Source organism: Dendrobates tinctorius, unplaced genomic scaffold (assembly GCF_039654945.1).
Source record: "Dendrobates tinctorius isolate UK_male_01 unplaced genomic scaffold, ASM3965494v1 ptg000326l, whole genome shotgun sequence".
NCBI lineage: Eukaryota > Metazoa > Chordata > Amphibia > Anura > Dendrobatidae > Dendrobates > Dendrobates tinctorius.
The window spans coordinates 6229109-6246902 of record NW_027361993.1 but is presented as its reverse complement, the minus strand read 5'-3'; the positions used below and the strand labels follow the sequence as shown (position 1 = coordinate 6246902).

Below are 17794 nucleotides of genomic sequence, written 5' to 3'. Positions count from 1 at the left end.
ATCTTCTGTTCTCCCAAATGGTTAACTGTTCTGAACCGCCCCTTCTTCCTGCCCTGGTCAACAACATGTAACCATTCCTGTCGGTCTTCTGAGTATCTCACATGTGCTCAGCTCAGCTCTCTGCAAAACCATTGCTTATAACAAGCGGATTCCGGTAAGGTTTAATGCATTTATGAATATATGTTATGCATCTCTGTTAGCTGGCCATAATGCATTCCTCATGATATTTGCAATGAATGTTCAGCTCCTGCAATGCTACTACACTACATGATACTTATGCATCCTCCGTTCAGTGAGTGTAAAGCTGGCAGCCATTAGTTGTTAGATATTTCCTTCTCTTTTACTGCTGTGTATGTTATATTGCTCAGCTTCTATATAATGCATGCTATTGATATAACGGTATCATTGCTAATACCTGCCAGTATTTGTGTATTGTATATTGTCTACCAGTACTGACATGCTGCATTATCTGTTTTTTATAGCTTTACCTGAATCCTCCACATTGTGTACAACAATATCTGAATCATCCATATCTGTGTTCAACAATCTCTGATATCATTTACAACTTTGTACAATAACCCCTGATCTCATCTACTACTGTGTTCTACTATACCATCTGTTATCATCTCCCATTGTTGTCCATATCATCCCAATAAATATAGACTTAAGCACCTATACAGTCTTGTTTCTGGGAGTGGATGAAAGGTTAAGCTGTATGCTGGAATCCACACAGCGTCATACGTGGAAGAAGGCAGAACAGTGAACCTGCTCCAGAGTCTGAGATATTACTAATGGACGCTGCACTACTAGGACTGTAAGGATAGCACAATTACGGCACGCATTATACATGTAAAAGAAGACCCATATGGATCTAAATGGAAAATAGATATTTGCTCCTCACATTTATATATATATCTAGTTTAGGACTATAAAGGACAAACTGCAAATAAGCAAAAAAGCACCACGAAAAACGCAGTCAGAAAGTCCCATAGAATATTACCTTTACTAAATATCAAATATAAAAGAAGAACAACCAGGTACATTGAAAAAGAGGGGGGAAAAATTGCAACCACCCATGGATCACACATCAAAATCGGGCACAACCCCCACCCATCCACACTGCAGCAAATATTAACAATACAAAGCCCATATTAGAGTATATATATCTGGCTATAGATATCACAAAGTAGCAGAGCAAGTGTTCACATAGCTGAACATATCCATTATGTGCCATAAACAGAGGACAGTGTATAGCAGTGATAATTACCTAATGTCTGCAGAGATAGAGTGAGGTCGGCCCGCCCCGACGCACGTTTCGGAGCGCAAAAACTCCTTCCTCAGGAGGCACAATAAAGCGGCGCAATAGCATATATTTATATGCCGTTCCGGCCGAAAATGCTGTATCGCCGCGCAAGCGCGGTCCGCGCACACTGCTGAGCAGGATGCCTCCCCCATGTGACGTCACCGGGAACACATGGGGCCCCACGCGATCCAGCGGAGAACCACAGGGGGAACGCGCCGACACAGACGGGAACAAGAGCGCGCATGCGCGGCAACACAGCACACCAGCGGCCATTAAGGAGAAAGGTGTCTGTAAGGGCACAGAATATATACACAAATAATTTAAAAGTAAGGAGACTCAGAGCATATAATTAAATATAGCAGCGACAAGCACAAGATGCAAGCCATAATAAGATGGAACAATACACCCCATATGCAAATTGTCATTTACAAAAAAGATAAAGTATTAGCCATAATATATCGCTATTAGAATACATATGTATAAGGACGGGTGGCAGAAGAACATATAAAAAACCATTCCCTGAGACACAGCACTTAAATGTCACACATATATACGGTGTTATTGCAATGGTAGAAATAATATAAGATATGCGCAGTAACTCTCTTCTACCAGACGAAAATCTGTCATATCATGATATTTCGTATAGAGAAGCATGCACTATGAATCATTATAAAATAATGTCCGTATTTCTGTATGTGGGCATCCATGAAGGCTCATCCCATGAAAAATTGCAGGCCGCAAGCATTCTAATAATTATATTATATTATTATAATTATAATAATTATAGAAAACAAAAGAAAAATGTTAAAATATAAAATAAAAAATAAAACAACAAGATGTGTGCACCAAGGTGGTGCAAAAATGCATGCAGGCAGGAGTTATAGGAACGGAACAAATGAAATATTCTCATTTAATCCTTTTGGATGAATAGTCTGTAAGGTCCAGATCCATCTGGTTTCAAGTTGGGCCAGGCGTTTAGATAAATTCCCACCTCTTATATTGATATTGAGGGAGTCAATACCTCGAACTTTTAACAGTGACCCATTAGATTGATGGAATTCCCTGAAATGCCTAGGCAGGGTTTTCAGGGTGGAAGTGTCCGTGCAGGCAGATGCCGCCTGTATCCCCAACACGTGCTCTCTAATGCGAACCTTGAGCTGCCTAGTTGTCAATCCTATGTATACCAATCCACATGGACAGGTGGCATGGTATATTACGTACCTGGTGGTACATGTTATACGTTGTTTAATATCAAATGATTTGGAGCCATCAAAGTTCGCAAAAGAGGTGCATCGCACAATGTTGGGGCAGACAATGCACCTGCCGCACGGAATACAGCCAAGTCTGACTGGGGCACTGTCAAGAAAAGTGAGTACCGATAGACCACTAAAGTGACTGGATACAAGTCGATCACGCAAATTTCTGGCCCGTCTAAATAATAAAAGGGCGATCAGGGAGGAATTTCTTTATGATAGGGTCAACCTTTAAAATTGGCCAGGCATTTTTAATAGCTGTCCGAACCCTCTCATGTTGGGAGTGATATGATGTAATAAATCGTATCACACCATCTGTTTTTGTCTTATTGTTTTGTCTTATTGTTTTAATTCCTGTATAATAGATCGTTACGGACAGAATATTTGGCACGATGATATGGCTTTTTTATAGACCGCCTACTATGGCTTCGTGCCAGGAAACGTAGCTCAAGTTCCTTGGCCCTCATTTCGAAATCAGCATCAGTGGAACAGATGCGTTGTAGGCGTAAAAATTGGCCCACAGGTATCACCCTAATCATGTGTTGCGGATGGCAAGAGGAAGCATGCAACAAAGTGTTTGTTGCTGTTTTTTTACGGAAGATGTCTGTCTGAATAGTACCGGTACTGATGGTCACATCTAGGAAGTCAATCTTCTCTGAATCCCACACTCGGGTATGACAGATGTTTAATTCATTGCTATTCAGGATGGAAATGAATTGCAGAAGGTCTATGGACGTGCCCTGCCAGACAAAGAAGATATCGTTGCTATAGCGTGCCCATAAAAGGACACACTCAATCAACCCCTGTTTGTCAGACAGGAAAAGGTCCCTCTCCCACAGTCCAAGGAACAGATTAGCATAGGCAGGCGCAAAGGCCGCACCCATGACAGTCCCTTGGAGCTGCAGCTAGAAGGACCCTTTAAACACAAAAAGTTGAGTGTGAGAGTGAATTCCAATAGCTCCAGGATGAGGTCCCTAAGTCAATGGACTTTAAGGAACAAAAAGTTCATGGGATGCAGTGAGTAACCAGAGACAGAGAAGGGGTTGACAAGGATTTACTAAACAATCAATAACAAGTAGTACTCCACGCAGGGGGTAAAGACAATCAGAGAAAGAATATACAGGAAAACTGGAAAACTTATCGGTTGCAGTTCTGGAAAGAGGAAGGCTGGAAAATCTCCCAGGGGCATCTCAAATGATGCACAAAGTCTCTGGCCCTGCTACAGAGATACAAGTAACACTGCCGCCCGACAGTGCTGATGGAATCAGTCCTGCTTGACTTGGGTGTGCCGGAACGTGGAAACAGTCCTTTATGTGGATTCCTCAGAAATGGCACCGGGCACGGGTCGTGAGCATGTGTACAAGCTGCAAAAGGCCGCGGTCTTTCGGAGTAGGCTCTAAGCAGTTTATCCTGTATCTCGGGTAAAACAGGGGTATCCAACAGTGCGGGAACAGACGGTAAATTAATAGCGTCACGAGAGGTCTCAAGGTAAGCACACGGCGGTCTGGAAGAAGTGGAGTTGTCAGTGTAAGCAGCCGAGAGGGAGTCAACCATCTCCTGTCACCTTCCCGCCAAGTCTGACCCATTCCCGCGCTCAGGTCTCCTTATGTAGCCTGCGCCCCCTGCTGTCTGACAAAAATGTCTCTGAACACCGCTGACTCCGTCTTGACTCATCTTCTTACAGGACCACCAGCCACTAAAAAAGCGCCTAAAGTACCACCATCCATTAAAGAAACTCCTAAAGTGCCACCAGCCACTGAAGAATCATATAAAGTATATTTAGCCGCTAAACCACCATCATTGGCCACTAAAGTTAGATCTAAACAATGGTCAGCTACTAAAGTAGGGCCTAAAATGCCAGTCATTAAAGAGAGCCCTAAGGTGTCCTAAAAACTTGTCGCCAAACCATCCAAGCAGCAGCCCAGTACATCTGTAGAAACCGTTAATCTGTCTGCAGTGTCCAGTGTGGATGTGAAAGGTTTTGTGACTGTAAAAAGAAAAAAGCCTTTGTGGATTCCTTCAGAGAAGTCATAGCAGCACAGAAAACCTCTGAGCCTCCAGTGCTGGTGATAAGTCCGGGTTGCTACAATGTACTGGGAGAAGACAAAGAAGAAGAGGCACAAATGGAGCAAGGTTCTTCATACACCATGGAAAATGTCTCTGATGAGGTGGAACATGACCCTCCCGTGTCCACGAAGAGATGAGGCACTGCAGGTGACAGCAGTGGAAGGAGGAATAAAACCAGAAAGTCTAAGTGATCAGGATGTGGCTGAGAATAAACTCCATTAAATGTAAACATTGAGACGTACACTCACTGGCCACTTTATTAGGTACACCATGCTAGTAAGGGGTTGGACCCCCTTTTGCCTTCAGAACTGCCTCAATTCTTCGTGGCAGAGATTCAACAAGGTGCTGGAAGCATTCCTCAGAGATTTTGGACCATATTGACATGATGGCATCACACAGTTGGCGCAGATTTGTCGGCTGCACATCCCTGATGCGAATCTCCCGTTCCACCACATCCCAAAGATGCTCTATTGGATTGAGATCTGGTGACTGAGGAGGCCATTTGAGTACAGTAAACTCATTGTCATGTTCAAGAAACCAATCTGAGATGATTCGAGCTTTATGACATGGCGCATTATCCTGCTGAAAGTAGCCATCAGATGTTGGGTACATTGTGGTCATAAAGGGATGGACATGGTCAGCAACAATACTCAGGTAGGCTGTGGCGTTGCAACGATGCTCAATTGGTACCAAGGGGCCCAAAGAGTGCCAAGAAAAAATTCCCCACACCATGACACCACCACCACCAGCCTGAACCGTTGATACAAGGCAGGATGGATCCATGCTTTCATGTTGTTTACGCCAAATTCTGACCCTACCATCCGAATGTCGCAGCAGAAATCGAGACTCATCAGACCAGGCAACGTTTTTCCAATCTTCTACTGTCCAATTTCGATGAGCTTGTGCAAATTGTAGCCTCAGTTTCCTGTTCTTAGCTGAGAGGAGTGGTACCCAGTGTGGTCTTCTGCTGCTGTAGCCCATCTGCCTCAAAGTTCGACGCACTGTGCGTTCAGAGATGCTCTTCTGCCTACCTTGGTTGTAACGGGTGGCAATTTGAGTCACTGTTGCCTTTCTATCAGCTCGAACCAGTCTGCCCATTCTCCTCTGACTTCTGGCATCAACATGGCATTTCCGGCCACAGAACTGCCGCTCACTGGATTTTTTTTCTTTTTCGGACCATTCTCTGTAAACCCTAGAGATGGTTGTGCGTGAAAATCCCAGTAGATCAGCAGTTTCTGAAATTCTCAGACCAGCCCTTCTGGCACCAACAATCATGCCACGTTCAAAGGCACTCAAATCACCTTTCTTCCCCATACTGATGCTCGGTTTGAACTGCAGGAGATTGTCTTGAGCATGTCTACATGCCTAAATGCACTGAGTTGCCGCCATGTGATTGGCTGATTAGAAATTAAGTCTTAACACACAGTTGGACAGGTGTACCTAATAAAGTGGCCAGTGAGTGTATCTGAAGTGCAATACCCATGTGAACGCAGCTAAGAGATGCTGGAGACTTGGTCTATCACTCTGATCCTTCGGGCTGGAGAGACATGACGATGTGGGGATTGTTTGCAATACCATGGATGTCCAGGTGGACAGAGTCCTGGAGATCTGTCCGGGACACTGTCCGATGCTGGACTTTATATTGACTCCATCCATTATAAAGAGATAAATATTTATGTTCTGTAGACCAGGAAAAAGTGGAGGGAGTTGTTGGGATTTGTCAACGTTTTCTAATGTTATTGTGTATGTGATGTAACAACACAATATTTATTTCCTTTATTTATTATTTTGTGATTTTAATGTAAATATTCTGTAATATATCGTTGTGACTTTTAAATAAAAAGATTGTTATAGTAGTTATATTCTTGTACATAGGAGCAGTATTATAGTAGATATATTCTTGTACATAGGAGCAGTATTATAGTAGCTATATTCTTGTATAAAAAGGGCAGTATTATAGTAGTTATATTCTTGTACATAGGAGGCAGTATTATAGTAGTTATATTCTTGTACATAGTGACCAGTATTATAGTAGATATATTCTTGTACATAGGGGCAGTATTATAGTAGGTATATTCTTGTAGATAGGGGCAGTATTATAGTAGTTATATTCTTGTACATAGGAGCAGTATTATAGTAGGTATATTCTTGTAGATAGGGGCAGTATTATAGTAGTTATATTCTTGTACATAGGGGCAGTATTATAGTAGTTATATTCTTGTACATAGGGAGCAGTATTATAGTAGGTATATTCCTGTACATAGGAGCAGTATTATAGTAGACATATTCTTGTACATAGAGGCAGTATGATAGTAGTTATATTCTTGTACATAGGAGGCAGTATTATAGTAGTTATATTCTTGTACATAGTGACCCATATTATAGTAGTTATATTCTTGTACATTGGGAGCAGTATTAAAGTAGGTATATTCCTGTACATAGGAGCAGTATTACAGTAGATATATTCTTGTACATAGAGGCAGTATTATATTAGTTATATTCTTGTACATAGGAGCAGTATTATAGTAGCTATATTCTTGTACATAGGAGGCAGTATTATAGTAGTTATATTCTTGTACATAGTGACCAGTATTATAGTAGATATATTCTTGTACATAGGAGCAGTATTATAGTAGGTATATTCTTGTATATAAGAGCAGTATTATAGTAGTTATATTCTTGTACATAGGGGCAGTATTATAGTAGATATATTCATGTACATAGGGGCAGTATTATAGTAGATATATTCTTGTACATAGGAGCAGTATTATAGTAGGTTTATTCTTGTATATAAGAGCAGTATTATAGTAGTTATATTCTTGTACATAGGAGGCAGTATTATAGTAGTTATATTCTTGTACATGGGGGTAGTATTATAGTAGTTTTATTCTTGTACATAGGCACAGTATTACAGTAATTATATTCTTGTACATAGGAGGCAGTGTTTTAGTAGTTTTATTCCTGTACATAGAGGGCTGCATTAAAGTTATATCCTTGTAAATATGGTGCAGTACTACAGTTATATTCTTGTTTGCATGGGCAGTATTATTGTAGTTATATTCTTGTACAAATGAGGCAGTTTTGTAGTAGTAGCATTCCTGCAAAACAATGGAGCAGTATTGTAGCAGTTATATTTTTATTAATATAGGGCACTATTACAGTGATGTCAAGACTTTCAGCCACATGACTAACTGAGTTTAGTGTTAAAAATGGGAAACAGGGATATTTAGATATATCTGGAATAGAATATTCAGCCTTCAGATGCTTGGTATTCAGATACTCAAATGCTCAGTTTAAGGCTATGGTCAAACATCACAAGAGTAAAAACATGGTTAACAAAAAAGTTCAAGGTTGTTTTCACATTGCTTCACTTCAGCATGCAATAGCTTAGCCACACCATATTATGTAGTTTAGGCCACATTCACACATTCAGTATTTGGTGAGTATTTCACATCAGTATTTGTAAGCCAAAACCAGGAGTGGAACAATCAGAGGAAAAGTATAATAGAAACACGACACCACTTCTGGATTTATCACCCACTGCTGATTTTGGCCTACAAATACTGATGTTAATACTGACCTAAAGGGGGTTTTACACTAAGTGATATCGCTAGCAATATCGCTAAAACGTCACTGGTTTTGTGACGTTATAGCGATATTGCTAGCGATATCGCTATGTGTGATACTTACCAGCGAACGGCTCCCCCGCTGCTCATCGCTGATCGCGCGAGAATGTCCAGCTCCATTTCTCGTCGGGCGCTTCCTGCTGGGCTTCCTGCTGTGACGTCCAGCGACGCGTGGAGGCGGGCGGGAGGACGCAGGATCGCTGTGTGTGAAAGGTGAGTATCGTGCGCTGCGTCGCTGCTGCATCGCTGTGAGATCTTTCTGCATGAAAGCTCACTGGTGATCACTTAGCGATGCACCAGCGATCCTGACCTGGTCGGATCGCTGGTTGGATCGCTGGTGCATCGCTAAATGTAAAAGGGCCTTAAGAGTGAACGAGTGAACGTGGTCTAAACCACATAATTGGTGTGGCTAAGCTATTGCATGCTGAAGTGAAGAAATGTGAAAGCAATGTTGAACTTTTTTGTAAACCATGTTTTTACCATTTTGCTGTTTGCTTTTATAAAACAATTTTGATCACTTTAGCAATATGGATCAAATAAAATGACTCATGATAATATTGTTATTATTACTTTTATTAAATAGCTTTCATTGAAGAAAAGAAAATATTATACCAAATATCAGCAAAACACAAAATATTGTTTCTGAAATGTAAAATAAACTATTTTGAAGAGTTCGTCTTCTCATACGTTATTCCGTCTTCTGTTGAGATGAGGCATCATTGTGAATACAGTGGTGTAGAAATAAGCATAAATCCCATAGATACTTCATGTTCCTCACAATCAGACACAATACTTCCAGAAACATTCAGACAAATTCCCTGCTCGCTTCTTATAAGGTTTACGCTCTTTAGATTGTAGGCGGCTCAAAAGTGATATTTGTGGCTGCTTGTCAAGTAATTTCTGTAATATAAAAAAGACAATGTTTGTTATTCTTAATTTCACTCCCATCATGTACTGAATTAGAGAACGTTCGCTTGTGCTCATTACCATCTGTTGAGTAATATATTTTGAAGCATATTTCACAGGACGTGAAAGTCTATTTCACTGGCCCTATGTACAGCAACAGAGCTATAATAATACTAAACTTAAGCACAATATTATAACTACTTTAGCACTGCTCTTTAAATATAAGAATATAATTACTATAATACTGCTCCTATATACAAGAATATAACTACTATAATACTGCCCCTATGTACAAGACTATAACTACTATAATACTGTCCCTCTGTACAAGAATATCACTACTATAATACTGCCCCTATGTACAAGAATATAGCTACTATAATACTGCTCCTATGTACAAAAATATAATTATTATAATACTGCCCTTATGTACAAGAATATAACTACTGTAATACTGCCCCCTATATACAAGAATACAACTACTGTACTATAATACTGCCCCTATATACAAGAATATAACTACTATAATACTGTCCCTCTGTACAAGAATATCACTACTATAATACTGCCCCTATGTACAAGAATATAGCTACTATAATACTGCTCCTATGTACAAAAATATAATTATTATAATACTGCCCTTATCTACAAGAATATAACTACTGTAATACTGCCCCCTATATACAAGAATACAACTACTGTACTATAATACTGCCCCTATATACAAGAATATAACTACTATATTACTGCCCCTATATACAAGAATATAACTACTGTAATACTGCTCCTATATACAAGAATATAACTACTATAATACTGCTCCTATGTACAAGAATATAACTACTATAATACTGCTCCCTATGTACAAGAATATAACTACTATAATACTGCTCCTATGTACAAGAATATAACTACTATAATACTGCTCCTATGTACAAGAATATGACTACTATAATACTGCCCCTATGTACAAGAATATAACTACTATAATACTGCTCCTATGTACAAGAATATAACTACTATAATACTGCTCCCTATTTACAAGAATATAAGTACTATAATACTGCTCCAATGTACAAGAATATAATTACTATAATACTGCCCCTATGTACAAGAATATGACTACTATAATACTGCCCCTATGTACAAGAATAAAACTAATACTGCTCCTATGTACAAGAATATAACTACTATAATACTGCTCCCTATGTACAAGAATATAACTACTATAATACTGCCCTTATGTACAGTATAACTACTATAATACTGCCCCTTATGTACAAGAATATAACTACTATAATACTGCTCCTATGTACAAGAATATAACTACTATAATACTGCTCCTATGTACAAGAATATAATTACTATAATACTGCCTCCTATGTACAAGAATATAACTACTATAATACTGCCCCTATGTACAAGAATATAACTACCATAATACTGCCCCCTATGTACAAGAATATAACTACTATAATACTGCCCCCTATGTACAAGAATATAGCTACTTTAATACTGCCCCTATGTACAAGAATATAATTACTATAATACTGCCCCTATGTACAAGAATATAACTACTGTAATACTACCCCCTATATACAAGAATACAAATACTGTACTATAATACTGCCCCTATATACAAGAATATAACTACTATATTACTGCCCCTATATACAAGAATATAACTACTATAATACTGCTCCTATATACAGGAATATAACTACTATAATACTGCTCCTATGTACAAGAATATAACTACTATAATACTGCTCCTTATGTACAAGAATATAACTACTATAATACTGCTCCTATGTACAAGAATATAACTACTATAATACTGCCCCTATGTACAAGAATATAACTACTATAATACTGCCCCTATGTACAAGAATATAGCTACTTTAATACTGCCCCCTATGTACAAGAATATAATTACTATAATACTGCCCCTATGTACAAGAATATAACTACTGTAATACTACCCCCTATATACAAGAATACAACCACTGTACTATAATACTGCCCCTATATACAAGAATATAACTACTATATTACTGCCCCTATATACAAGAATATGACTACTATAATACTGCCCCTATGTACAAGAATATAACTACTATAATACTGCTCCTATGTACAAGAATATAACTACTATAATACTGCTCCCTATGTACAAGAATATAACTACTATAGTACTGCTCCTATGTACAAGAATATAATTACTATAATACTGCCCCTATGTACAAGAATATGACTACTATAATACTGCCCCTATGTACAAGAATATAACTACTATAATACTGCTCCTATGTACAAGAATATGACAACTATAATACTGCTCATATGTACAAGAATATAACTACTGTAATACTGCTCCCTATGTACAAGAATATAACTACTATAATACTGCTCCCTATGTACAAGAATATAACTACTATAGTACTGCTCCTATGTACAAGAATATAATTACTATAATACTGCCCCTATGTACAAGAATATGACTACTATAATACTGCCCCTATGTACAAGAATATAACTACTATAATACTGCTCCCTATGTACAAGAATATAACTACTATAATACTGCCCCTATATACAAGAATATAACTACTATATTACTGCCCCTATATACAAGAATATAACTACTATACTACTGCTCCTATATACAAGAATATAACTACTATAATACTGCCCCTTATGTACAAGAATATAACTACTGTAATACTGCTCCTATGTACAAGAATATAACTACTATAATACTGCCCCTATATACAAGAATATAACTACTATATTACTGCCCCTATATACAAGCATATAACTACTATAATACTGCTCCTATATGCAAGAATATAACTACTATAATAATGCTCCTATGTACAAGAATATAACTACTATAATACTGCTCCCTATGTACAAGAATATAACTACTATAATACTGCTCCTATGTACAAGAATATAACTACTATAATACTGCCCATATGTACAAGAATATAACTACCATAATACTGCCCCCTATGTACAAGAATATAACTACCATAATACTGCCCCCTATGTACAAGAATATAATTACTATAATACTGCCCCTATGTACAAGAATATAATTACTATAATACTGCCTCCTATGTACAAGAATATAACTACTATAATACTGCTCCTATGTACAAGAATATAACTACTATAATACTGCTCCTATGTAACAAGAATATAACTACTATAATACTGCTCCTATGTAGAAGAATATAATTAATATAACACTGCCCCTTTGTACAACAATATGACTACTGTAATACTGCCCCTGTGTACAAGAATATAACTACTATAATACTGCTCCTATGTACAAGAATATAACTACTATAATACTGCTCCCTATGTACAAGAATATAACTACTATAAAACTGCTCCTATGTACAAGAATATCATTAGTATAATACTGCCCCTATGTACATGAATATAACTACTATAATACTGCCCCTTATGTACAAGAATATAACTACTATAATACTGCCCCCTATGTACAAGAATATAACTGCTATAATACTGCCCCTTATGTGCAAGAATATAACTACTATAATACTGTCTCCTATGTACAAGAATATAACTTCTATAATACTGCTCCTATGTACAAGATTATAACTACTATAATACTGCCCCCAATGTACAAGAATTTAACTACTATAATACTGACCCTATGTACAAGAATATAGCTGCTATAATACTGCCCCCCTATGTGCAAGAATATAACTACTATAATACTGCCCCCTATGTGCAAGAATATAACTACTATAATACTTCTCCTACATACAAGAATATAACTACTATAATACTGCCCTCTATGTGCAAGAATATAACTACTATAATACTGCCTCCAATGTTCAAGAATATAACTTCTATAATACTGCTCCTATGTACGAAAATATAACTACTATAATACTGCCCAGTGTACAGGAATATAACTACTATAATACTGCCCTTTATATATAAAAATACAACTACTATAATACTATAACTCACCTCTTTCATAACATCATCCATATTATAAGTTCCAAGGCTAAGTCCTAGTGAAAAAGAGAAATATATTTATTAAAATACAATTAATTTGCTAACACTACAATTCATTATTTATGAAAGAACTGATGTGTATGTCAATTTGCCTGGTTCCATGTGCACGTCTGAAATTGTTATCAGCTATAGCTAGTATCTGAAGAATGAGAGTATTTTAGAGGGATCACTCAACCAACCTGAAAATCAATGTCTAATAACTGAAGATCAGGAGCTGCTCATCCAAACCATTGAACACTAAGATCTGTTCTACCAAAACCATAGAAGACCAGGGACTATTTAAAAATGGTTACTTTTCACTAAATAATTAAATTAAGGAGCTGCTCCACCAAATTAGTGAAGACCTATTGGGACCTCACCAAGTCTCTGAACATGGAGGATTGCACAAATACGGGCTTCTTTTCGATCTCAGTGTAGATGCACTTTCTTCTTACACGCTAATGCAAGGAGAGTGAGACGATTACGGGAAGGATGACCAATGATCCCTCCCCATAGCTTCTACAATGGCAAATCATGGCTTCAATTTTCTTTCTACAGTTAAGCAAAGAATTGCAAAACTTTTTCGAGTGTAATTAATTGGGATTGATTCTCTAAAATTGATACTTTAACAAACCCTTTTCAATTCCTGAAAAATATTTACAATATATTGAGACTGTTGAGCTTGCTTGCTGTCTTTATTAGTGCAATTAAAACGCTGGATGGACCCCATCAATGATCCTGCATCTATCTCAAAAACAAGGAGCTGTTGCACTATTGTCACTGGGATTTCCGACCAACCCCAAATTGACAGCAGCTAAAACAGGGTCCCATTATCGAAATAGATCCAGTTCCCATTGTTGGGATCTGCAATTGAATATAACGCAAAACTAATGGGTCTTTGAGCTCCTTCAGGCACCCAGAGCTAAGTGCAACTGTTCCCCCTATTGTTATGTCCCAACTTCTATTATTCGTCATGAATCATGTCATGTACTGCACCTTCTTTGCTGAAAATGTCATCTGTATCAATATCTGTATCTCTGCCCTTGTCCAGAAATGAGGGGAGATTCTGTAATAAGTGGGTGTCCTCCCAGCTGCTCACGTCTCCAAAATCCATCTTTGAATCTGTGAAAGGGAATGCAGAATAATAGATGACTAAATCAGAGATTAAATATCTAAAATGTTAGGGCAAAGAAAACACAAAAAAATCTACTGTAATCGATGACAAATAACTAGTGATGAGTGAGTATACTCGTTGCTCGGGTGACATCCGAGTATTTTGGCATGCTCGGAGATGTAGTTTGTGTCCACGTAGCTGCATGATTTGCGGCTGCTGGACAGCCTAGATACATGTGTGGGTTGCCTGTTTGTTAGGGAAGTTTCTCACATTGCACTCGCAAGTGTGACCCCGGTCTAAGGGTACCGTTACACTTAGCGATGCACCAGCGATCCCGACAACGATATGGATCGCTGGTGCATCGCTAAGTGGTCGCTAGTGAGCTGCCACACAGGCAGATCTCACCAGCGACATCGCTGGGGACGGGGGTCGCTACTTACCTGTCAGACGTGGCGATCCTGCGTCCTCCCGCCCGGCTCCACGCGTCGCTCGTCGGCGCCACAGGAAGCCCAGCAGGAAGCCCCCGACGAGAAATGATCCAGGACCTTCTCGCGCGACCAGCGATAACCAGCGGGGGAGCGGGTTGGAGGTAAGTGTCACATGTAGCGATATCGCTAGCAATATCGCTGCTACGTCACAAAATCGGTGACTTTACAGCGATATTGCTAGTGATATTGCAGTGTGTAACGGGGGCTTAAGAATACTTCCGCTCACTGACAACAAGGAACAATCAATATAAATCTTCTAGATAAAGAGATTGCAAACTATTTGCAATCAATGATACAAAAAAAAACTAAAAAGAAGAAATGCAACATATAAGGATTAGAAAAAAAATATGTATTGGTTAGTGACAACCCGCATCATAAAGGTGCTGCCAGATGGGCTTTAGATGAAGTCACCAGACATAACCTGTTGCTGTACTCTTTCTTCACCTGCCTGGCTACATAAACCTTCACCGTTTTCATTTCTATTTGTGAATCACAGTTATTCAAAGTAAAAAGTTTTAAAGATGTCCGTGGCCTAGTGGTCATATTTTGCCCATTCAAATTAAGTCTAACATCATTTATGATATTTTCTTTTGCTAAATATAAATTATTCAAGGAATTATACATTTCAGACACTCAACAAAAGACCATAATAAACAGTGTCAGATTGGGGTCCAAAGTCCCACCAGTAATGTTGACTATGGGGGGCCACGGTTCAGTGACCGGTAAATATTACCTTATCCTTATGTACAAATGTACATACGTCCATATATATTACTTTACTGGGTAGTTTGTGAAATTAATAATGAGATGCTGCTTTCGTCTGCACAGGGGCCCACCGGGAAATTCACCTGTTCTGCTGTGGGTCACTCCGAGCCCTTTAAAAATGATTTTTGTCTGATAACAAAGAGACCACACTGATCAATAAAATGTCAGGAGAAAACAGATTGACAGGTTTGTGATCAGTCCCTTTAAATTATTTTTTTTTTAACTAATCCCTTGTTTATATTTGGAATGCATAACTAAAAAAAAAGTACAACTCCTTTATGCCAAGATTATAAGGACACAAAATATGACATCATATATTTTTTAATTGTGTCAGATGAATTTTCTGAAGATTATCCGTTTCGGGTCTTATGAAATTTTACATTACAGCCTGCACTGATGTATTTCTCCAGCTTTAATACATTGTAGCAAACTATTAGGACAGCCGAAATATACTAACTATATACTAAACATGCTGCTACTGCTACATATACACTATTGTCTAGAATGGACGATATTGTAGCAAACCCTCAGCTGTGAGAAATACAAAGGCTGCAAGCATGTTTTCATTCACTGGCAGGAAGCAAGTTTCGGAATGTTTCATTAAACAGAAATGAATCATTGACCTGGGGGGAAAGAGGGTAAAACGAATAATTAGGGACCAAAATTGCACATGCAGCATATATATTGTTTCTACATATATAATAAAAACAAAATTAAACAAAAAAGTGTTCAGCATGTAAAATAAATGCTACAGATGAAAACCTGAGACGTTTCTGCGTATATATATAATACATATAAATACATATATATTTAGATTAACTAATGTGTATATATAAATATACAGAAAACATATCTCAATATAGATATGTATGTATGCATATATATCTATGTACAGTATATAAATATATATATATATAGTCATATTGCATTTCACGGCATTTTCTCATACATACAGTGAAATGCAATATGACAATTGATGGTAAGATATATGTAAATGTGTCTATATGTTTGACATAAATAAATGGATATGATAATAACTGCATGTCATTTGTAAAACACTGAATATTACATTATGAATGGTTAACAATGATTTTTAAAAAGCACCTTAATTAACCGGATGAATGAAGAAACAGAAAATAATATAAAATAAAGTAGAAAATATCGAACAATTAAGAATTAGAATTTTAAATACATTCCAGTAATTTTTGTTCCAAAATCTTTCTGCAGACTTGACATTCATGTATCCCCTATGTTTATGTGACTTTGTTGCTATGATGTGAGAAGTCTGAAAATAGATTAAAAAAAAAATAATAAAACTATTAATGAAGGTGACTGTAAATGACTTTGCTATTCCGACTCTTCCTCGGTCCCTCTGGAATAGTCACTTAATTTCTTATTACAGTAATATCATCTTAAGAAAAGTAATTTCCTTTTATTGGAAAAAAAAATGACGTGTGGCTAATTCTAAGTAGGAGACTAATGGAGACATTTTATTCCAGTATATGTTTGAGCGTTTGACCCTTCAGTGCGATCAATCTTTAGGAATTGGCTGCAGGATAATAAAATGTTCGGTAATTAAACATTCATGTTAAAGAAATGTTATTAGTTGGGCAAGGGGTTTGGATAAAGTTCTAATTTTCCTTACCTGGTATTCGGTAGGAAATCTCATTGGGGTCCAATATGGGAAGCGATCGGAGTGGGCTGAAGACAATAGCAAGGATGAGTCCGGAGGAGAAGAGCTTGTGCATGGCTGCTGGACCAGGGTGCAGATGCTTCTCTGTCTGGTCTCCTTTAATGGCCAGGTTTATCATTAAAGTGTCATTTCTTATATAGAGTTCTATGACGACATAGAAAACATCACTCTCCTCCAAAAGACAGATGACGAGCCAATGGTTCCTTCCCCACAGAATTCTTAATGCGAGACACTTTGCATTGATGTCATTCTTCAAGGTTCATAGACAATAAATTTACTGTCTCCTAGGCCCTTGCTACAAACTGTTACAGCAAATGTGCCATAGCCAATGAAACAAAGTAACTTTCTCTTATAAATCATCGAGCCAGGAAAGGGTCAACTCTTGGTGGAGGAGATGACCGGGGCAATGAGGCCAGTGATTTATGGCCTTGCACCTAGTTTGACGTAAGAGACTGGGCTTTGAAAAGTGGATTTTTTATGGAGGTGGATAGATGAGGTGTCAGGTGGTGTTTGGGGGTGTCACTGTTCATGCAGTGAGAAG

General features: G+C 37.9%; 1 protein-coding gene across 1 annotated transcript; it reads right to left on the bottom strand.

The window, feature by feature from the left end:
- Positions 1-8957: 8957 nt before the first annotated feature.
- Positions 8958-17371, bottom strand: UTS2 (urotensin 2). Its single transcript, XM_073561688.1, has 4 exons — positions 17206-17371; positions 14190-14315; positions 13167-13210; positions 8958-9149 (listed from the first exon to the last, which is right to left on the bottom strand). Exons 1-4 carry the CDS (start codon positions 17369-17371, stop codon positions 9030-9032), a joined length of 456 nt encoding a protein of 151 aa, XP_073417789.1. The 3' UTR covers positions 8958-9029.
- Between the last annotated feature and the right edge of the window lie 423 nt (positions 17372-17794).